The sequence below is a fragment of the Alternaria arbusti genome, assembly GCF_024043155.1.
Source record: "Alternaria arbusti strain BMP 1465 chromosome Unknown scaffold_28, whole genome shotgun sequence".
NCBI classification, from domain to species: Eukaryota; Fungi; Ascomycota; class Dothideomycetes; order Pleosporales; family Pleosporaceae; genus Alternaria; species Alternaria arbusti.
In genome coordinates, this window is record NW_026249968.1 from 141,614 (window position 1) to 164,594 (window position 22,981).

At 52.0% G+C, this 22,981-nt stretch overlaps 5 protein-coding genes across 5 annotated transcripts; 1 reads left to right on the forward strand and 4 right to left on the reverse strand.

The window, feature by feature from the left end:
- Nucleotides 1–146: 146 nt before the first annotated feature.
- J4E86_011004 (uncharacterized protein) lies at nt 147–2,013 on the reverse strand (the record flags this gene model as incomplete). Its single annotated transcript, XM_051451498.1, has 2 exons — nt 147–1,480; nt 1,536–2,013. The coding sequence occupies 2 exons, from the start codon at nt 2,011–2,013 to the stop codon at nt 147–149; spliced, it is 1,812 nt and encodes a 603-aa protein (XP_051297367.1).
- A 4,723-nt stretch (nt 2,014–6,736) lies between these two features.
- On the reverse strand, nt 6,737–7,651 carry J4E86_011005 (uncharacterized protein; the record flags this gene model as incomplete). Its single annotated transcript, XM_051451499.1, has 1 exon — nt 6,737–7,651. One exon carries the CDS (start codon nt 7,649–7,651, stop codon nt 6,737–6,739), a length of 915 nt encoding a protein of 304 aa, XP_051297368.1.
- Nucleotides 7,652–9,484: 1,833 nt separating this feature from the next.
- On the reverse strand, nt 9,485–10,993 carry J4E86_011006 (uncharacterized protein; the record flags this gene model as incomplete). Its single annotated transcript, XM_051451500.1, has 1 exon — nt 9,485–10,993. One exon carries the CDS (start codon nt 10,991–10,993, stop codon nt 9,485–9,487), a length of 1,509 nt encoding a protein of 502 aa, XP_051297369.1.
- Nucleotides 10,994–15,940: 4,947 nt separating this feature from the next.
- Nucleotides 15,941–17,981, forward strand: J4E86_011007 (uncharacterized protein; the record flags this gene model as incomplete). The annotated part of the gene is made up of 3 exons (XM_051451501.1): nt 15,941–15,983; nt 16,135–16,440; nt 16,498–17,981. 3 exons carry the CDS (start codon nt 15,941–15,943, stop codon nt 17,979–17,981), a joined length of 1,833 nt encoding a protein of 610 aa, XP_051297370.1.
- Nucleotides 17,982–18,955: 974 nt separating this feature from the next.
- On the reverse strand, nt 18,956–20,488 carry J4E86_011008 (uncharacterized protein; the record flags this gene model as incomplete). The annotated part of the gene is made up of 1 exon (XM_051451502.1): nt 18,956–20,488. One exon carries the CDS (start codon nt 20,486–20,488, stop codon nt 18,956–18,958), a length of 1,533 nt encoding a protein of 510 aa, XP_051297371.1.
- Between the last annotated feature and the right edge of the window lie 2,493 nt (nt 20,489–22,981).

A 22,981-nucleotide genomic window follows, 5' to 3' on the forward strand; every position in this document is an offset into this window, starting at 1 on the left:
GTTGGAATTGCAGATCGATCCTATATACTACACTAGCGGGGCTCCGGTTTCGCCAACGTGCTCAAGGTGAGAGCGAACCCGCGGTGACGCTGCTTTTCCCGCCTTCACCTCATTTTGCAGTGACCAGCCACCGCCAAGAATTGCTCTTACATCGTTCGGCGAGGGCTCTTCCTCTTCTGTGAGCCGCGTTGCATACCCCCACTCTTCCTTTGAGACTTCTGAGTGACCACGTCTTGCGGCAGTGGCTCACACATCTGCTCAAGAGAAGCAAGCATCCCAGGCTTGAGTACCCACTCACCCGACTCTTCGTCTTTCACGTAGGGATGTTGCTGAATCCACTCCCGCCACTTCTTCATGACCTTGACTACATGCGCTTGACTGGCTTCAAACCATTCTCTGTGCAGCCTACCGCAGCCTTCACACCGTCTTCGCAGTCTACACTCCTTCAGCTCAGTGTGTATGAGCTGCTCGACGCGCTGCATATGTGGCATCTCAACCTGGATTTCTGCGCTGGAGTGATAATCATGTTGTCGCTTGCAGTCTCTATTCCAGGCCTTTAGCCGCGTCGCTAGATCATTGGTGTACCCAATCTTCACTACACCGAAATACGCCTTGTCCCAGAATAGGTACACAAAGCCCGACTCCATGTCTTTGGGACCCAACGGAGAGGTGGCCGTGTCGTAAAGTGCAGAGAACACGGAGAGCTTCCGGACTTTCTTTGGTTGATAAGGTATGAAACCCGATGAGCATGAGAAGGAGAAGCGAACAGTCGTCTCAGTGGTTGAAACCTTGAACTTGGGCTTTGATACCCGCTTGACTTGTATAGCTGGCTTGGATGATATTGCAATGGTCGTAGGTCCAGCAGCACGGTTTGTAGACGCTTCAAGGTCGCTGATTGTGTCAACCCATTGCGTGAGAGTCGAGTAGTCCTGGTTCGTCATGAGTGTCCTGTCTTCAAGCTTGTTGCGTAGTTGCGATATCCTGGATCCACCTTCAATTTCGTTCAACGCCGTGCCCTGATGCTTGTTGCACATGACTGACTGCACGATCGTCTTGACACGGCGTATCATACGGCGGTAGTCTTCTTGTCTCTTGAACTTCGCTATATCCTTAACAGCGCTAACAACATCGCGACGCGATTCCTGAGGCTTTGCCGAGTAACTGCATCGTTGAGAGGGGCTCTTTACGAGGGATGCGGCGCAGCAGCCCGGAGCGCTGGCGAGCCTCGAATGGAGATCGTGTGGTATGAGCTGTTCCAGCAGCTTGGCGAATTTGCTCTTCACAGGTGGATGAATATGGCCTCGGGGCGATCCAATGCTGCTTGTCTCTTTGTGGATAGCGGTATGTATAGCTGAAGCGATTGGTGTGGTGGAGGCTGTCTTGGAACGTGTTCGTGAACTGACACTGGTATTCTGCGTAAACACGAACGTGGGGTTGCTGCTGTATTTGACGGTAGCAACTGCGACGCTTGCCTTGGAGACTGTGATGTGCAAGTTAGATGTGATCGCTATTAGCTTCAAGATGTCTCGACGTACTCTCTTCAAGCACCAACGTGACGCCTCGGAACAACTTCGGTTGGAAAGGGTCATCCTGTGCCGCTGTCTCCTTTTCCTGGAAAAAGGGCTTGGGAATCGCGGGAGTCACTCCAACGCCGAAAATAGGCTTGGAGATTGGGGTGAAAAGCAGCTTTTTAGAAGAATCAGGGGGTGTTGGAGGCGTGAAAGGCGTCAGGATACTTCGTGGAGAAGCGCTGGTCGTCCGCTTAGTGGGCGTCTCGGGTAAATCCCACATGTCGTTGAACCCTGCCGGAGACGACGTAGTCGATACTGTCGACGCTGGTGACATCCAAGAGATCTTGTTAGAGTCTAGTACGGATAGCACACCACGGCTACTCTTCTCTGAGATCGGTGTGGGTAGAAACGTAGCGCAGGGCTTCTGAGCAACATTATAGCCAGACTTGGGTGTCCGCAGAACGCCCGGCTGGATGCTAAGATCTTCAGTAGCGAATGTCATGATGATGGCTCTGCGAAGACACTGGGTGGCGTGATCGATGGGAAAATGCAAGAATGAATAGATGAAGTGGATGAGATGGATGGGTCGTTTGATGCCAGCAGGAGCTGAGTCCATGCCAGTATATATCCTCAGCCTCGCAGAGCCAAGTACACTGCCTGTGACCACCACGCCTACCCATCCCGCTGAAACCTTTGGGGTACTGCGATGTCAGCCTCAGTCGCTGCAGTGGCATGATACCAGAAGCGCATGGGCTGCGCGCTGTGTCCATCCGTGGAGAGATATTACCATGATGGGCAGGTGTAATCGCCTCTCAAACATCCACGAATGACTCGAGGACAAGATGGATTCGCAACCATGAGGCTTGTGAGTTTTGGATCTTTGGTGGCTGCATGACCCGTGCCGCAGAGCCGCAGGTGGTTGCCTTGCTCAGCCTACCACAGCCACGGGGTGTGAGGGCTCATCGTTAACGATCCTCCGATGAGACTACATCTAGAACTCAGTCTCTTCGGCGATGAAATCAGCCGTTGAAAGCAGGGTTGGCGCCAGTGATCGAACGACCGGAAAATGGACCAAGGACCTCGGATTGCATCTTCTCGCAATAACGTGGGTAGCATTTTGGCCCCATGTGGCCCCAAGGAGAAACGACGCTTCGAAACCTCTCGTGTAATATGTCGATGAGAGAACTGTAATAATACCAGTATGCACACGCCATCTCAAGCTCGTATCGTCTTGAAGGTATTCCTACCATTTGCCGTCTTTCAGCCAAGACGTGGGGTTTGAAACAAACGTTGTGATCTTGCCGTGGACCGTGCTGGAGAGCGCGCCGTCGGCGAACCTCACACAGGCGATACACATCAAGATAATGCAGATTGAGCGGCATATGAAGCATCGGTAGGCATGCTGACAGATTTTCTGAAACAAAGATAGATGCAGTGAAGTCCGTGAGTACGTCGCGTTGAGTGAAAGCGAAAGCGAAGGGGATAGAGGTTTGTTGTTTTCGGGGGCGCGTCGTTGGCTCGTGCGGGGCGCCACGTGGGAAGGCAACCGCCGCCCGCAGGCGAACCGGCTGTCTGCGGCCGATACCGTAGCTACTGTGTAATTCTCGAGCGTCAAGGCTATCGTCGCGACACTACCAAGCCTCGAAAGACAAGTATTGCTCTCGTTTCACACCAACCGAACCAGCGATTTCTCCGGTGCCGATGTCAAGTGTCGAGTAGTCCAACCAAGCCCGATCCTTCTCCAACGTTCCTCTCCTGCGACTTGTGGGGCCGGTACGACGATGAGGAGATATGTGATGTATAGGCCCCGATCGAAGAACTCTGTCCCACGACCTATCTGCAGCTTCCTTCTGATGACCACCCCCGCGCAGGATGTCATACCGTCGTGATTCCCTTCTGTCGCATCCAGAACCCCTCTGCCGAGTCTCTCGCGACCAGCACCATCCAGAACGATACAGTTCCTAGAGGCGGGCTGGGAGTGTATTGATATCCGGTAAAAGTAAGCTTTGACTACCAACATGGTAGGGGTGTTGTCTCTCGTAGCTGGATCGGGAAAGATTGTTTGGATAAGTTCAAAGTCTGTTGACCATGTTCCAGTAATATTGCCTAGCGCTTTGAACCGAACAGCAAGATCTGTAGAGATCCAAGACCAGGACGGTTCCATGCATGGATCATTGGTGATTTCCGTATCCTCGTGCAGGTAGTCTTGTTCGACAGGGCAGTACCAGAGCAGCTCACTTGCCAAGTTCTCAATCCACATGCCTGCAACGTAAGTATAGCCCGTGTTTCTTCGGTACATGCTCGCAAGTCCCGACAAAGCAGGTAGTTTGTCTGAACGGTAGGTCAAGCGACAACGGGAATACTCCGAGACTATTATTTGCCAGTCTGAGGGTAAAGAGACTGGGAACGAGGGATTGTCGTCGAGTGGCAGAACGAGTTGGATCTTCACTTGAGGGCATTCGTAACTTTCGTATCGATATGGAGTTGGTTTGTGCGGGACGATACGATGATTTCCTTCCCTAGCTGAGTGGGCAAGACATTCCCAAAACATCTCCCCGTCGCTGTAGAACAAGAGCCTGGGGGACAAGAGTCGTTCTTGCAGTGCCCATGCCCTTCGACAGAGCGGTGCGGTCTTGAAAACGTGCGCTCTTGTTTTCTCTAGGCTGTGGATGTTGTTCGCCAGTTGAGTCGCTGCTGATGTAAGGCTTTGTCGACGGACTAGCATTCCATGACTGCAGTCTGGAGAACTAAGGGCATATAGTGTAAGGTATGATAGTCGGTAGACGTTGCCCATGACGGCTGCTTCTTTTGCCCAGTCATCTTTTGAGTCTTGAAGTATGCAAAGGCTGTCTATCCAGAGATACTGTATCCCTAACTTCCGAGTTACGGTGACTGCATCCCGGTAGAGATCAGGAAGAGATGCCATTGGTATACCTATACATCTCTGCTCGAGTGTGTCCGTCGTTGTGGTTAGTGGCTGTTTGCCTCCCCAGCAGTGACTCAGCGTCATGTAAGGAGCATGGTGACCATGTGAGATGTACAGATATGGCTGCTCTATACTCACGTCGATCACCCGAGTTGGTAGCATTGCCTGGTCGCCTTGATAACAGCTGTGGTTCATATCGCACTTTCCGAGCCACTCTTTGACCAAGCCGAAACTAGATTCCGAGGACGGATCCGGGACGATCTCACGAGCATGCGATCCGTAAATGTATGCGATATAGCCTGATGTGAAAGATTAGCGCTGGTTAAATGCTGATGCCCTTGATGTGCTTGCCGTACTCTTGCCTCTTAGATGATCCAGGAATCCGTCTCCAGTCTCTGTCCGCTCAGCAAACCATAACAAGAGGGAGTGTGAAGGAAGCTGCTCAGGCCGATCAAGCGCCGGAGGGTTTTCACGATCGGCTTGAGACTGTGAAAATTCCATGCATATTGCACGGCAAAGCCAGCAGCCTTTAGTACCTTCCTCTTCCAAATCTGCCAGATCATCGAAATGTCGCATCCTTGATCCTTTCGGCCATGATCTCAGGGCCGTACACTTCTCGCAGAGAATCAACCCGATAATCGGTCTGGTATAGTTATACAAGAAGGCTGTCTCATAGTCCGGCTTGAAGAACTGGATGACAGTTACAATGGAATAAAACAAGATTACAACAAAGAATGGAAGGGAATCGACAATCATTATGGTACAAGTGCTTATGTGTAAGCTATAGATGGTCAAGAAGAAAAGATTTCGTCGAGCGCAGCCCTCATAATGTCGTGGAGGTACAAGCGTTTCAGTTGCTCACACAGCCCCTGAGGCAGCCTCAACTAGGTTAGAAGTGGTTGAGATGATCATGCAACAATTCCAAGCTAACGAATGTGGCTGCGCCTCACCGGAAATCCTATTGAGGCGCAGCCCGCATGATCTCTGATTGATCGGAGCGCAATACAGCATGACACGATAAAGCTCGCGAGCATCAGCTCGACTTTCTGGTACCGCGATACAGCCTTTGTTAACCTCGGGAAGCTACATACTGAGCTTCGCTTACACTGAAGAATTCGTTGAAGAGCGACGGTCATCTCCCACCCTTAATGCCGGTCTTTTCCACAGCATTGAAAAACCACGTGCGCGATCTCTATTCGCGATGGCGATTGGAATTTTACTTGTACAACTTCATGCTCGGAGCTATTGCAGTAATAGTCCTCTTCACAGCCGGTGGTAGGAAGCATCCCTCACAGTATGATAAGAGGGTGTTCTAGTGTGTTAACATGCAACAGTACAAGCAATCGATCGATCTATCGATAGAAGGAGCTTTGGCGGATGGGACGATCACCCAAACTCGGAGCGATGCTATAAGCAGGAACGTATAGCAACGCTGCTAGCGTTCTGGCTCGGTGTGCTTGGTATAGACCAATGGTATGCGCGTCACTGGATCCTGGCTGTGTTCAAGACTGCTACTCTGGGTGGTTTGGGTGTATGGGCGGTCGTTGATATAAACTTGTGGATTATTGGCGGGGTCTATGGTACTCCAGGGTGTCCAGGCGGTAGCAAGAAAGAATGGCTTTACTGAGAGAGCGTGTACACCCTGTAGTGTAGTACTTCGCTGCGAGAAATCGGAGTTTACTTGATCGGGTAGGTACGTACCTAGCTGGTCATCGCGAATTCTGAAGTGCACACTTCCTAACTGCTGACGTTCACCCCTATTGCGCGATCCTTTCCAATATTATATTGCTCGTGTCGGTGAGCATTCGGTGCCTGAGTGTGAGAACTTGGTCGAGGGCGAAGTTGATAATTTTAGCAGATGCGCGTGCGCCAAAAGCGCGGCCGTCGGTGAGCTAATTAGGCATGACGGCGGATTGCCCCTCACCCCGTAAATTGCGACGTCAAGTTCCTCGAAAATCTTCCAGCTTGTCCAAATACATCTTCAAGAAACACTTCATCGCTGCATCCTGCGCAGTTGTTCTCAAAGTTATTTGCGATATGGCTGCTTCCTTGCAGAAACAACCCCGCAAAGTTACGCAACTTAGGCAGCCGCTGACGTGCGCAGCATGTTAAAAGCTGTTACATGCTGCTCTTTCCTCCTAACACCAGTAAACGGCACTTAAAAGACGAAGATGTGACTATGCAACGTCCGTTCGCAACTAGATCTAGGCGATGCGCATTTCGAAGAACGAGTTGTCGATATTTTCTGACGAGCCCATCGTTGATCTCTCAGGGTAGGGCAGGTTCTAGGAACTCGACATCACTCTCCAGAATCTAAAATCCCTTCAACCACTTCATACGCCTCCTTGACCACAGCCCTAGTCTCTTCGTCCAACCTATCCTCATCCATGCTCAGATCCCACAGCCTCTTCTCCCACAGACCCCACCGCTCTGGTGTCAATCCGTCATCCTTCGGCCACAGTTCTGAGACGTCATCGTCCAACGCCGCTGCGAAATGCTTTCGCAGCTCTTTGTGGTCTTCATTCCACAGTTCCCAGGCTCCATTACGTAGCCATATCGCCGCGACCCGAATATCCAGCGCCTGTACTTGCTCGAGTGGTATGCTGTGCGTGTTGGATTCAAGCTCCGGAGGTGCTTCGTGTACTCGTTCGAGTGCGTATCGACACGCGTAAAACACCGTCATAGGATAGACCAGACCTGTCTGTCGGCCATGTTTCATCAGTGTCGCTGAGAAGATGCACATGTGGAGGTATAGCTGGTCGGGTCTAATCCTCATCGTGCTGCCAAATGGATCTTCTTCGGTGCCTGGATCGCGTATACCATTCCAGTTGCGTCGTCCTAGAAGAAGATCATGCGCATCCCACCAATACATATCAAAGCCGGGTAACTCCAGCCAGTGCAGTTGGCCATCGTGTTTAGCCTCCCGGCACAACCGTAGTACTTTGGGCTTCGAGGGCGGTTGCGCGCGAATGGCGTCCAGAAGAGCGATATGAGAGTCGTATGGTGGCGGACAAGACGTGACGGCAATGAAGAAGGCGTCCCAGAGCTCCCATATTGCTTGATTGGCATCGTAGCTTGTGGCGATAGTATCGATAATCTGTTCTACCCTATTTCCAAACAGCATAGGGTAGCGGATCGATGTTGCAGCTTCTTGAATAAGCGACGAGAAGCGGTTTGGCGGGGTGGTGCCTGGGATGTCGAGGATGCTCGTCATTCTGGCCGGTGTGCAAACTGCAGGCTGAATTAAGAGAAAGTAGGGTTGCGATGTTGAATATCCTATCCCTTATAGCGTCGGTCTCAATGGGATTGCGTTGATGTGAAAAGTCCATCATGCGATGGTTTTGTGTATCATAGTATTTGGACCGTAAGGCAACTGCAGACACGTGACTTGGTGAACCATGGTCGAGCTGTCCGATCCCGCTTCGATGCGGAAGGTGGCGGGTAGAGAGTAAAATCTTGAAATTTCGGACAAGTTCGCAAGGAAGCCGCGAAGGCTGACGGTCGATAGAATACCTGATGGTCCGTCTATGAGTGCTTACTACGCCCCATCATTCCAGTGCTGTCTTAGCGGGTTGCCCGTACCCCCACGCGTGTCGTAACATCTTAGGTCGTGTAAATACCGCGGTATAACACCTCAATGTCCTCCAGATACTGAACGATGCCAAGGTGTGGTCGGTGTGCATATGGTGATGACTGAAGTCCTTCGTCGTCCAAGCCAAGAATCTTGGACTGACACAAAAGCCTATCGAAGGATGATACTAAGGTACATGGGGACGTAAATATGGGCTCTCATGTTGGATTATGCAATCCGGAGCAAGTCAGATCTTGATGGGTGTCAGACAACGGTCACACTCTTGTACGCCCGTTGCCCGGCTTCACAAAGCATCCACTCAACCATCGACAGCATCAAGCACCTCATCGATTATAGTTGCCACCAACAGTCTTTCAAGCAAGCCAAGTTTCTCACATCAGCCAAAAGACGGTGTTCTCTGCCAAATTGTCGACCAACGCGTGTATAAAGAGCAGCGCAATCTTCCTTTTCATGTAGCACACAACCACCGAGCACAATTACAGCAGTTCTTCACTCCATACTTATACTATCAATCATGCAGCTTCAAGCCATTCTTCTCACCATTTTTGTCACTTTGGCAGCCGCTGCTCCGGTCGCAGAGCCTCAGCGCGGTGTCCCTGATGGCGGTTGTCGTCTAACCTTCCGAGACGCAGAGCCTCAACGCGTCGGCCCTGGCGGCGGCTGCCGTCTAGCTGTCCGAGACGCTGATCCCCAGAGGGTCGGTTCAGGTGCGGGCCGCGGTTATGCCTCTCGAGACGCTGATCCCAAGGAACGATTCCGTGGAGGCGGCTTTCTAACTACCCGAGATGCTGAGCCTGGAAGGGTAGGCCCAGGGGGACACAGTGGCGGATCGGGAGTTAAGGAGAGAGCTCCCGTCCCGCTTGTGATCACCGAAGCCCGCGGAGTTCGTGGGCCAGGCGGACACAATGGTGTACGCGCAGTTGCAGAGAGAGCTCCTGTTCCGATTGCGATCACCGAAGCCCGAGGAGTTCGTGGGCCAGGTGGTGGCAATCCCTAGATGCGCGATATCGCCTTCCAAGTAAGTCATACCCAAGGCACAGTTAAACTCATGCTCTCCGGAAGAGGCTGACCCATCCCAAGTTGGAATGAAAGGCCTCGATGAGGGTAGTACAGTTGGAGCCAGCAGGGCAGAGACAGGTTGTAATGTGGGTGACATGCTATTCGTTCAGTGAGCTGAGGAAGACCGGGATTATTATTTGGAGTGTGTACACTGTCGCTACGTTGTATAGGTTAGCTCAGAGAGAAAATGATACCATTTGCGTATCGCATCAGATCGAACATGAGTAGCAGTGTGACGACCCGAGCATGTCGATATGGCTAGGTGTATCATGCCATTCAGGTACATACGATCCTACCACAACGCGCCTGAGGCTGCTCCTAACAATGAGGCTTAACCATGCGTGCGATTCAGACACTGCAGTGACGAATCATTCGGTGTAGTAGACATGAGATGGACTACGCGTCAACGTCAGATGCCCTTTGCTTCTCAGCCTCCTCCAACTCCACCGTCCACAAGTGATACTTGGACCTCGCTCTAATCCTCGGACCGAACCGAAAGAACAGCCACGGCACAGGCGCCATAACCAAGGCAACAAAGCCCCGCGTACTACTAGCCCACGGTGTCCCCATCTTAACATACATTTGCCGCGCAAACAGCGGGAAACCAGCCGTGAACAAAGACCGCATGACCGCATTAGCAGCCAGTGCGCTTGCTGAGAAACGCCCATAGCAGTCAGTCAGGTATGCGTTGGTTCCCAAGAAGAGCGTGACAAAGCCAATGCCGAAGGGTATGCCAGAGTGGATGCATACGATCCAATGTGTTGGTGGATTCGCCGTCCATCCAAACCAGAAGAGTGCTATGGGGATGAACCATGCTGTGATGGTGAGATGAGGGAGTCGTGCTTCTGGCTTTGGTCCTCCAAGCTTCTTGACCCATATGCCGTGGATGTCGTTAATCCAGGGTGAGCTCGCCGTTGCGATCGCCATGCCCAGTCCGATACCCAGAAAGGATAGACCTGCGATACCCTCGCTCCAATGGCGCGTCTGCAGGAAGACTACTGGGTAGGCGGTGAAGTCAAGGTACAGTATACCCCAGACGAATGCGGAGTAGAGTCCCAGGACGAATAGGATGGGCTCTGTGAAGAGCAAGAGCCAGGGTCGGGTCAGGTTGGTAGAGTATTGCTCTTTGAAGGATTGGCGTGGGGGCTTGATGCCTGCCTTGGCCATTTTACGTTGGAGAAGGGTTGGCGCGTATGTCTCGGGGAGGAAGAAGAGCATGGCGGTGTACACGATCGCGGCAATGATGGTCACGACCCAATAGAGCCATCTCCAGTCCAGGTGCTGGGAGATGAAACCTCCTGCCACCGGCCCTAGGACTGGACCGAGGGAACTCCCCGTCGTGAAGAGTGCGAATGGCACCGAACGATGGCTTTGAGGCCAGATATCTGCTAGGCATCCGCCGCTGTTGGTCACAACGGGTGATCCAAAGAAACCACTGAAGAACCGAAATGTCAGAAGAGCGGCAAGGTCAGGCGATAGCGCACAGCCGATGTTGAAGCAGAAGAAAAGGAACATGGTAATGCGGAAGACGACCTCTCTTCCCAGTGCTTCTGAGAGCGGTGCGAATAGCATTGGGCCCGAGGCAAACCCGACCAGGAATGTCGTTACTCCCAACGTTGCGACGGTTGGGGAACATGCGAATGTTTTGGTGACGCCAGGGATTGCCGCGGCGTGAATACTTGAGCAGAAGGTGATATTCGCCGTCATGAAGACGATGACCATCGTCGCAGTCCATTTCTTTCGGGCGGGCCAGTTAAACGGGTGCTCTTCGGGGTTAAGCTTGATCTGGGAGGAGCCATCTTGCACGGCTTCATCATTGAGCACTGCCTTCTCTTCTGATCCATGCTTGACGGAGGGAGGGATGAGAACTTCGGGGTCTTGGATAAACGTGCCACCTCGATACATGGCGGGCGAGAAATGATGAGGACAAAGGGTGTGTTGTGATGAGAGCGAGACTTAGCTACAGTCTAGCATAGCTTTACTTAAGGTCAAAGGTCACGGATATGACGCTGCCGGAACGTAGCAGACACGTGAGCTTTGAACAGCCGAAGCTTCTACAGACGTGCCAAGCTCAGTATACAGTGACTCATTTCGACCGTGGCTTGCATTGCTTGCAGCTAGGAGCGTACGCCACCGATGGGGATGGGGCGAGCATGATAATAAAGGTACCAGAACCCTGCGTGTTGTGAAGGCGGTCAAGCGTGCCGCATGTGAATCCTACAAGAACTTTAGTCTGAAAGCATCAGCTAATGATGGACCAGGTAGCTTCGATGTAAGGCTTCCGGCGACTGATGTGTAGTCTGAACATGCGATGCACTGACGCTACAATGGCCGGATAAATTGTGCTTGTCCAGATGACAGAAGATGCGGCGAGGGACTGTCGATGCGCAGACCCGCGTCAGGTCCTCAAGCTCCAATTACGGGCGCTAACGTGACCCCGTGGGGTATCTGGCGGAGCTGTATGCAGAGTGTGACATGAGTTGATTATAGATGTTAGGTCGATACGTATAGCTCCCGTTCCGACGTGAGCGCCCTTACAATGCCTCGGGAGATCGACAAGGGCTGATTCTAGAACGGTCTTTGGCTAAGCGACATATGTGGCACCGAATAAGCACTTAAGTATGGGTGGAAAATATGCTCTTGTCAACGACGCCCTGCGACAGTCATGACAGCCTCGTCTGATCCTCCGTTGACATGAAGACAAGTAAGGCGCAGGGCGTAAAGTCGAACAGCCGACCGATATGGAAGGAATGGCTGCGTCTAATGAGGTAATTATAACCAACCGTCCCATTGCTGCTAAAGGAGCGTTGAGATCTCCTTGCGTTCATACTGCGTTCGCAAAGATGTTTCGCTCCGAATAGTGCGCGAAGATCGAAGTGGCTCTACATCCGATGAAGAACCAGGCCTCGTCAGCCTTTCGCTGTCCGATGCCGCGTTCAGCTTCAAACGGCTCCACACCGCACTGCTTATTCGGAATGTCTAGGTCGCAGTAGGAAGAGCGGCAACGCGGTTGTTATCAAGCCAACCGATTGAGGGCGTCGACCCTCCTCCCGATTCCGGTACAATGTAGCCGTAGCCCTCTGCATGGCCGACAAACCAGCGGAGTTGATAGTCTTTGCATTCGGATCCGTCACTGCAGCTTCTTACAAGCCATTGGGTAGGCGGTGAGTTCACAGCGAGTGCGAACAGTTGTGCTGGTTCGGTATCCGTGGGAGAACGCGTCAAGTCGCGTGGCTTGCGGATCGTTGTGCCGTGTGCCTTCGAAGTCATCGATGACCGTAATTGTGGGAATGTATTGTCGGATTCGTGCGTACCCAGACATGTCTTCGGCTGCTACGTTGGGGGTTGGCGGTATATTCCTCGCGGGTGATACGCCTCTCGGGGCTCGGGCGTCGTAGCTGTAGCTAGGGTGGGTACCTCTAACATTGCGTCGTTGTATGTCAGACTCGAGATCACCTAGTTGCTCGCGGAAAGCTTCGGAAGGGACGATATAGATCTCAGATCCTGTCGCGGGTGCTGCGATGCATGTGCTGTTGTAGTTGAGAGAGCGTCGCGTTCCCTTGGCGTTCGTCATCGCGAGGAGCTGGCACGCTAATGATCTTGTGTTAGCGCATGCCACTAGCGAAGAAGGGTCTCTTGAGCCCCGGGGCCGTCAACGGTCGGATTCTCAGTGCTCCAAGAACGATGCAGGTTGGTCTAGCAGACTCACAGAAGAGGATTTTGCGTCTTCTTCATCTGCTTTGGCTTGCGGGCGGAGTGCGGGACGGGAAAGTGGCAGGACGTACAGTCACCTCAGATCCTCTTTGTACTGTGCTGTACGCACGGCTACCGACAGCCTCATCGCCATCATGCGGTTTCGCAGTTGACCTACAGATGTAACCTTGCACAACCCTGCTCAGCTTGCCCTTACTTGAGGTTGCATGAGACTGCGGCCAGCATAAAACAAGCTCTCCGACAAGTAAGGCGCAAGGCGTAGCTTCCAATATCCAAGAGATGTAGAACGAACGAGTACATCTCATAAGATAGCAATTAACGTGCAGAGTAACTACTGGACGACGGTCAATAGAGATGACATTATAAGCGTATCGTGCTATGCTTCATGTGCACGCACTGTTGTGTTCTCAATGTACGCACATTCTCCACGAGTTCGTGCCCTCTGCAATGGGGCCTTAATGAACCTCACTCAACTTTGCGTCAGCATTGTATACCAATATTTCGCCTATGCTTTCACACGCGAGCATCCAAGATTGAGCCATGTCTCTCTCTGGCGATCCGTCAGGGGCTGCGAGGCTGCTGCCACCGCCGCTACCACCACAATCCCAGATGATTTTTATCGGTTATGCATCATCCAGAAACACATTTCCTGGCCGCACATGCTGACCCCGTCATCGACTGTTGCTCTAAAAGGAGACTGCCGCCTGTTCCCTTTTCCTCTCACCCTGACCCCTCCTCAGCGACATCTCGCAGTCTTCTTGGATGCTTGCTCGCGAGTTACTACGCAACCGCCTTGTTCGTAAACTCCATCGCTTTGACAAACTTTAACGTATTCTTCGAACGATAGGACCAGTTAGTAATAATCATGTCATCTGAACAGACGAGCGGACAGCTCGTTTGATCTGCATTTTCTCAAACTTCGCTTGCGTTGTAACAGCAACACGAAGACCTTTGCGTTCCTTTCGAGATCTATCGGCTGAGCTGTTGATTAAGCTGTCGATGTCTCCGGGGTTATGGAGCTTGGCATGATTCTTGAAGCTATCTAAACGGTTCCACACCTTAAAGGCTCTGACACACCCCGCATGCGCACACATGTAGCTTTGCCCTGCCTGATTGTGTATTGTGTTGAGATGTCTCTTACGATCCGCAACATTCTTGAATGGAACACTACATCCATCATAAGAACACGACAGTATGGTACTCGCGTCTTGGGGAGGTTTGCTCTCCGGTTCATATGGTACATTGGAGGTAGTGTCAGAAAAGGTTGCAGTCCCAGTTTCTGACCAGCACGGTTCGAGCTCCATATCATGCTGACCGGGTATCGCGTTGGAGACGGCCTCGAGATCATGGTACAAGTGGCTGCCTGTGTTGACAAGCAGCTGCATAGAATCGTCCGGACGGGACCAAGGTCGCGTTTCAGTATGTGGCTCAGGCCCAAAGTTATGATCATGGACAGGCCGGTATACAGAGTTAGAGGAGCTCTGAATATCGTCGAATAGCATCGAGGATACTGAGCACGGATTGCTGAATAGTGCGGGATCGAATGACGTATCGTAATGTGGCGGGACAAACGCGAACTGATCGTAGTTGCTGGTCCCAAGGAGTGAGACGGGTGTTTCCCATATTGCACGCGCTCTGCTTGATAACGAGTCGTTACCGCAAGCATCGAACGCACTCTGCCCGTTCTGTGCATGATATCCATTGTAGGAGCGTGCCGAGTAGTCACACTGGTGCCATCCCAGCTCGTCCATCTGATCTAGCCCTGCCGCCAGATCCACGTATCTCGCATCTAGATAGCATTCTACCTTAGAGTTGTGTACTTCGTAGTTCATTCGTGAGGCGCTCGTGGGGGCGGAGGAAGGCCATGCGACGCTGGCGTTGCTCGGGCGGTATGGATCGGCAAACGTCTGAACCGGATCGACGAGGCTTTCTTCCGGTGGGAACACGCCTTCCAAGCATGATTGTAGGTGATCCGACTCCATTGCGATTCTGTGAAGTCGTGGTGGGCCGAAGACGTGGAGATTGTGGCGGTGTAGAGCTCTGCAAGCCTTGGCAGCTCTCTGCGCTAGGGTCCACGGGCTCGGAACAGCGGCGTACCCGCGTTCGGGAACTAAAGTCAAACTGTGGGCCTTGATCGGCGGAATTCTAGAGCTTATTGACTTTGTGATGCACTACATGCATGTCTGCCATGTGCGCGTTGCAAGCAACATTAGGCATCGAAGTGAAATCGTTGCGGCAAAAGCTCCGAATCTCGTTCTAAGGCTAGATTGACGTCATCAAACCGAAAAACAGGGAAGCTGGCTGCAGCAACCTTCAAAGTCAGCGCCGCCGCGGCCTCGACAGATCCAATAATAGGATTACGACTACCTGCTGAACGTACCGTATGCCGCCTACTCGCACACAGACATGATTCTGAAGTGGCTTGAGAACGCCTCTGCGTTGTCGAGCACTGCTGCTGTCCAGTTTTCTTCCGCAAGGCATTGCGTGCAAGAGGGAGTGGCCGCCTGGTCCGCTGCACCCGCGCTAACTATGGTATTGACAGCTAATGAAACATTGGAGTCGTTCATTCATTTTGATCGGTACTTGCTGCGGTCTGAGTGCACACCAGGGGTGGCAGGAATTCGTGTACGATTACTCTCACCAAAACCACGGTCGCTAATTATGTCAGCTGGCACGAACTTTTGCCACCTTGACACGCCCGTGAAACAACACCACGCGGTCTCCTACAAGCTGTCGCGCTCGTAGCCATCCTTCAATGACGGCTTCAATGACGCAATCATGTATGTAGAGCGTAGCAAGAAGGTTGAAATTGAACTGGACTCGTCGTGTGCGCTTTGAGATGACGCAACCTTGGAAGGTGTTGGTCGGTCGCCCGACGGTCCGTGCGTGATTGTAGAGGCTCGGTGGGCCAGAACAAGCCAGCGGCTGCGCCCCCGACTCCTTCTCTCATGCTACACCCGCAGCAACAACACCCAGGTTCCGCCATCATCACTTGCACTTCCCATAAAGAAGAACTTCGCACGTCTCGCACGCTGCATAACATATAATTTCTAGTTTGAGACGAAAATCTACCCCAGGGTCTAGCCTATCACATCACCTTCACCAGTCGCTCGAATCTGGTCTTATACAAGAATCGAGATGACGCCCGGACCTTGCTCGGAAGTTCCTGTCGACTCACTGGGTAAGTTCTCATTCCCTTGCACTCTCCATAGTAGCCACCGACACTTGAGCTCGTGCTTTGACGCCTGGTCAAATAACCGACGATGGCTTCCACTGGGGAGGCAGACTGTGGCGCGCATGCCGACGTAACACGCTGTACTGACTCGTACCAGAGGAGCCGTCGGACGACCTCGAAGCGCAGATCAAGAAGATCCTAGAGGACGCCTACAAGACAGGCGGTGGCCAAGAGATCGTCAAAGAGCTCGCCTACAGCATGCGCATAAACGATCACAAGTTGGCAGGGCTTGACAGGAGCCGCCAAGAACAGCTAAAGCTCCTGGCAAAGGTTCTTCATCATCTGAGGAGCTCCGCTGCCTTCGAATGCGCAGATGAGCATGACGGGTCCGCTGAGTACTGGGCCGATTTCTTCCAGAAAGTGAGCGAATATTTTCGAGGACCAGGCACAGTCGATAAGTGGGGTAAGTGGTGGCAATCACATCGCTTCCCTAGTATCAGTCGGCTGCTAATTATTGTAGTGCGTCAGTTGTACATAACGGATGCGACGACTCAGAGCAACGGCATAGCCGTGCCTTCGGACGCCTTGCTCTGCCCGGTTGTCAATTTCTCCGTACCTACCGATCGACCGAGTGAGAACGCAAAATGGACACCAGCGCTTGAGAGCGATATCATCGATGGAGAACCCCTCCACGATGAAGCCGTCGCGATGGCTGGGAGGAAAGACCTAGAAGAAGTCAAGCGCGTCATCAGACAAGCTGAGGAGGCGAAACCGTCATGCAACATCAATCTTCTCCAAGACAGGCTCGTCACGGGCAACCATAACGGGCAAGTCCGTGTTGTGAGCGCAGCCTCAGGCGATACCGTCAAGAGCAAGCCAGCTAAGCCTGTCGAGAGTGAACGTATCATGGACGTCGATACGAACGACGCTGCCGAAAACAAGCCCGCCGAGAACCAAGGCATCGTGGACCCTCTTATCGAGAGCGCTGCTATTCGGGGCGTGTCTGTCGGGAGCGAAAGCATCGTCCGCGCTGCGACTAGCCTCAGCGAGATCTCTGGGGCTGGAATGTCAACCAACGAGGACCGAGGCATGAACAACGGCGTTGCCCTCGGGAACCTGGCGGAAGCCAATCTTGCAGATCGTCACATAGCCAATACTGAGGCCGATGGGACCAATGCCGCTTGTGACGCCATGAAACCCAGCCGTGTCATGGTGGGTATTCCTCTGGAGAAGCCCACTGACAGCAACGCTCGTCTACACAAACTTGATGTTGTCGGCTCCGCGAAAACTTTGACGATGGATGACATTGTAATCCAGAGCGGGCCGGTAGGACTGTCCAGTGCCAAGGATGGTGTTCAAAGCGGAAACTCCCAAAGCCCCGCTCAAAGCTCAATCGTCGAAGGTACACGTTCCGAAAGTCAGCCTTCCGCAACCGCAACCCAGCAGAGCAACGTCATCAATCCATCTGCCGAACGCAAAAGAAAGCGTGGTTCTATTGAGCTTCGGACCATTGGTGAGACGGTCAACGGCGAATCCTTGCAACACAAGTCTCCAAGTAGCAGCGCACAGGACAAAGGATCTCGTCAGCTTGAGCCAGCTAGGCACGGACTCGCCAAGAGCGAGCCTGCTTCAATGGAGCCTGCTGGAAGCGACGAGCCTGAGAAACTGCGTACGGCGCGTCGTACACGGATGCCCTTCGATGAGGCTGATGGAATGACTGGTCGCCTTGCAACCAAGCAACTGACGCCGAGTTCAGGAGAGACTTCTCTCATACCACCCAAACAGGATAGTATGTATGTTGGAGGTTTGGAGGCTGGCGATTGTCCTGGCTTAGATCTCCGTCTTTCAGGCAGAGTGGGTCTCTTGAAGGTCTTCTGTCGGCCGAGGGATGGGCAACGCGGTCCGTATGTAGTGGTGGTGTTCGAGAGGCAGCTTGGTTTGGTTGCTGCTGCTATCGGTATGGTTGGAGCGTTTCTTTACTTCGCGTATCGATGGTTGCTTTGAGCATGGTGTTCAAGGTGTCTTGATGTACGGTATGCCTGGTAATTTGTTGGCGTTGGCTGAGGCATGTGGAATAATGAGTTACGATAGACATGACTTACGAATGATGTTGATAGATCACGTCTGAAGAACAGCGTAAATGAGGCTTCATGGTGTTGTTTTGACCCCTTTGCTTCGCAGCATGTTGACGAGCCTGCGACATATCTAGATTGAGCGAGCATCTTCAACTATGAGGCATCTGGGGGCATGTTCTGATTGGTGACGCTATGAGTGAGCGCTAGTCCCGATACGGCTGAAAGTCGGCTGAAACGCTAGACCATGTTGAGTACAAAGTCGGCTGAGCTACTGTCTGCCTTGATGGTCCCGGACCCTTAGACATGGCGTCACGTTCCACCTGGGCATGCGTGTAGCCGTATCGTAGGCAAGTTATGCACTGTGGTGAAAGCTGCATTCAAAGGGCAACTTCTGACACAAATCGAATTCCAACCTTGTTTCGCCCGAAGGCTTCGATTGTGGCTTGGCATAGCTGACCTAGCGATACATGGAGGCGCACAGGGCCGGCGTACCTGCACTCGTTGCCACCGAATACACACGCGCACTTATACACGACTATAGAATATCGAGACATATTGAAAGATGCGCGTCGGTCGGTGCCCTTCTCATAAGGCAAGTTATAACTAGTGCACCAGATTAATTCCCGCGCAAATCTGCATGGAAGAAATTTGCGCTTTTTGAGGTAATTTGTCAAAAAGGTTGCGGGTGTATCACAGTTCTCAATATCACAAACAGAAACCGGTGAGGAAATGAGGGTCGCGTGACATATCATCAAGTCATTGCGGCGTAAATTTACTAAGCCAGCGTATTGTTGTATCCAGTCTCAAGGGCTATTGAACGGAATGAGATGAGCCGGAAACGTTCCTGTCCCAAGCTCACTACAAGATCGGCAAATTGATCTACAATTATGCCACCACGCCCCCCTAACGCACACGAAGTAAATCACCAATCTTCAATAGGTTCACCCTTCCGGCGTCGTCTAAATCTTGAGCTGGAACATCCATTTCAGCCAGTCGGAAGAACAGACCGCATATTGACCTCGGATTGGCCGCCTGCTTCTCGAACCATGCCCAGGCTGATTGCAGCTTCAGTTCAAGAAACGATACATCTTCGCCAGCAAGACAACGGTCGCGTTGGTAATCTGTCAGTACCACGTTCAGCCCAATCGTTTCATCGTCTGTTCTCCCGACCTTCGCATCGTTGAGATGTGCCCTTGCTGCTTCCGGGCCGCCCGCAAAGGTCTGGAGTAGTATGAATGCATCCATCATGATGCGACACTGCCGTGCATTATCATACTCAGCCCGCTGGCGTTGAGGAAGGAGGTGGTCGATAATGCAGAACGTCGTCAAGAGATGGGGCTGGATGGGGATGGTGGGCCTAAACTTTCGCCGTCTCGCTTGGAGTGTCGGCTCAGGAGCTAGTGGATATTGAAGATCCTTGAGCTCGTCACGCACGGCCAAGCCATAGTTCTTATCGACTTTTCTCAAAAAGCAGAACAGGATCCTAGCCGCATCGGTGGAAAAGTGTTTCCATGTACTGAACGTATTGTTGTCGGTGTCGTTTCGCTCGAGAAGGTCAGAGTCCCGCAAAAAGTTCTCGAACTGGTCGAAATATTTCCACGGTTCAACGGTTCTCTTCGTCACCGACTCGCGAAACTGTTCGAGGAGAAGGTCGCCTGACACGATCAAGCCGTTGAGAGCATCGAGAATTCGCTGCTCCATGACAGAGGGACGACCATATGCGTGTGTTTTGTACAGGACATCATGGCCGGCTTCAGCCCACGCATGTCCAAGAGCTGAAACAACTTGAATCTCGACGCGGTCGCCCTTACTATGCTGGTATCCGTCCCGTGTGGTGTATTTCTCTGGCATGTGAGTCCGATAGTGATCTGCTTGATAACCAAGGTGCCGTTGAACGTAGGTGTTGCGGCCTCCATCCTTCTTCTTCACAGGTCGGGAATCATCATGCTGTTTCTCATCGATGCTGGAGCCCCAAATCTCTGAGAGAATTTCCCTCACCTTCTTTCGCTGAGCCTGATTCGGGGTGTAAAGTACCACTCTCACACCAGCCAGATCCACTAGATCGTCGTATATCTCTTCTACACTCAGATAAGGCCTCTTGCCATCTTCTTCTTGTCGCTGCCAGTTGCGCAATTTGAGCTTATCCAGCACGCTTCTGACTTCTTTCGCTCGTGAAGTCACCTTCGCGAACACTACCTCCTTATTCACGTCTTTGGTGTTCACCAGTTTCTCCTCAATCAGTTCTCTTGCTCTGTCAGCGCAAGCCTTCCAGTGTTCGCGTTCCTTAAAATATCCTGCAACAAATTGGTCGATGACGGGCGACGAATCTTCCCAGCTATTTGTATGTTGAACAGACTGGAAGGGTTCGGAGCCTTGGGAAGAGCCCGAGGCTCGCTCGGGTAGACCAAATCTCTGGTTACCGGATGAATTGTTCATGGTTGAGAAGGATCAGCCGAAGATTGTGGTCTTTCAGGGCTTGAAATAACTACAGAGCATTAGTATAGCATATGCACTAAAATTGAAGCGTATTAGACTGCTAGTAGAAACTGAACATACTAGAACACAGAGGTGTGGGAAGTTTGATCACAGTTACTGGCTGGATAATATCGAAACAATCATTTGTGAGGGCTGAGTTCGCGACAAAAGCTGATAGCCTGGGAATAGACCAAAACAGAACAAATAGCACTTGAGCACCTGAGCGCGGTTCATGAGGACTTTATATGCATCTTTAGATATTTTTATAACGTTCATCAGCCTCATGGCTTGATAGAAGTCAATCTTCATGACCAAGGCTGAGATTCAGGCGCCCAGCCTGGTTGTGGGTGCTGCCCCACCTGCGCGGCCCATCGCGCAGTTTGCAGGCTTAGTACACGCAGCCTTGCAGCCACAGTTATAGACTTGGCTATTTGCGGCCGAATGAACGCCGTCGTCTTGCCCTCCTTTTGCCCTTTCTTTTGCCTTCTTTCTGCGTCGGCACCCTCGACGTAGCAGGCGTCTTGCTGTCTGCGTATGACCGGTCAGTAAGCCGCAGCACAAAGACACGTTGTAAGTCAGGGGGTCGTACAGCTAGCCACGCGCCGCCAAGCGTAATACGTCCTTCACTTTCGGCTTTCTTCAGCCTGATGCCATCGCAAAACACCAACCCCGCGCACTCGAGCCGCATTTCTATTACCGCTGCTACAGCATTTGTTTTGCGGGTGCGCAATACATACCATGTATCCAAATTCAATACACGCTATATTACCAGGTTATCGCAAGACTGGCGAGAGTTCGTACAGCGGACTGCACGAATATTCACAGTACATCCAAGGACTATGCTCAAGGAATCCTTCACTAAGAACCCTTCACTCGTTCTTGGTAAACCCAAACGCACGTAGCCACGGATGTCCAATTACTGCTGTAGATTTCCGACATGGCACATCTCTCCCCGAATCTCGCGCAATTTACGATCTGGATCAACTGATCAATGAGGTTCGATTCGAAACGTCATCCAGTATGAGGAAGGAACCTTCGGGAGCTGATGGCCAAGTTCATGGACGACTTTTGATAATCGAAGACTTGACAGCTGAGATAATTCAGTTACTGGGTTCGGAGCTTGATCTCGATCCGCTATTCCTTGCAACGCATCTGCACACTGTACACAGGACAGGCATGCGCCACCAAACACCCGACGACGCCACCTTACCATCTCGCCTCCGCGGCAGAGACTACCTCAATGTCTCATACCACCAACCAGTGTCCTCTGACGTCCCATATACGTCTGGAAACAGATTTTCCCTGGATACAGGGATCGACCGTAAGCTGGTGTTCCTTCGTGCCACAAATATTGGACTCGTGCAACATCGTGTATCAATCATCAAAGTTCGACAAAGCTCGGGTTGTTGGTTAGGTGAGTTATCTAGCGTGGCCCTTTCTGTCACCACAGCTAACATGCTAAGGCTTGATTTTGGTCGACCCGCCGCTTGGCAATACGTACTTTCGAGAAGGGTACAAAGGCGAATCTGAGCACAAGGTCCACCTGAGTCTGCAACCTTATTTGGGTACGTATGAGAACTTCATGGAGCTTCCGAAATTCTCAGAAGCCTTGGATCAGCAGAAGAACAATACCCGCCTCAGTATGATGGATGATTTGGTCCATTACTGGAAAACCGAACTACCCGTTTGTTTCGAGGCAGCCGATCCCTCAATTCAAAGTCTTGCGTACTATCCCTTGCGGATTGTTGCAGCCGAATGGGTGAAATATATCGCAGTAATGCAGCGTTGCATCAAGCTGTACGAGTATGAGAGTAGCCAGCTAGACCTCAACAAATTCAACATGGACATTCGGGAGCTTCAAGGGTGGCGTAGACGGACCATGATGTCGCTGAAAAAGGTCCAAGTCGTCATTCGCCACCTCAGCCCACACGCGTCGTCAACATTGGACCACACTGCTTCAGTCGTCGATGTTCTTGAGGATTATAAAGCTATCAGCGACGATATCGAGAACGCCGGACGCAGACTAGAGAACATGTTGCCAGTAGTAACGTCTTTGGTCCAGATAATCGACGCGCGACAGTCCTTTGCTGAAACTGCAAACATCAGTCGCTTGACTATTCTTGCCCTGGTCTTCGTCCCGCTAAGCTTCGTTTCGAGCTTGTTCAGCATGAATTCTGAGAACGTACCAGGAAGCGAACACTTCTGGGTATATTTTGCCGTCGCAATCCCCGTTACTGCTGTCGTCTTCTTGATCGCCCGGCCGCCAACTCGAGGAGAATTGCACAAAATTTCGACCTGGCTAAGTGGGTTGTTTAGAAGGAAGCCACGGTTACCTAGAATCTTGACCAACACTCCAAATAGTGTGGAAATGGGCGGAGGGAATAGCCCGAGTCAAAGGCGCACTCTTTTGTTTTCGGAGAGAATTGGAAGCATGTGAGGGTGAATTGGTTGAGA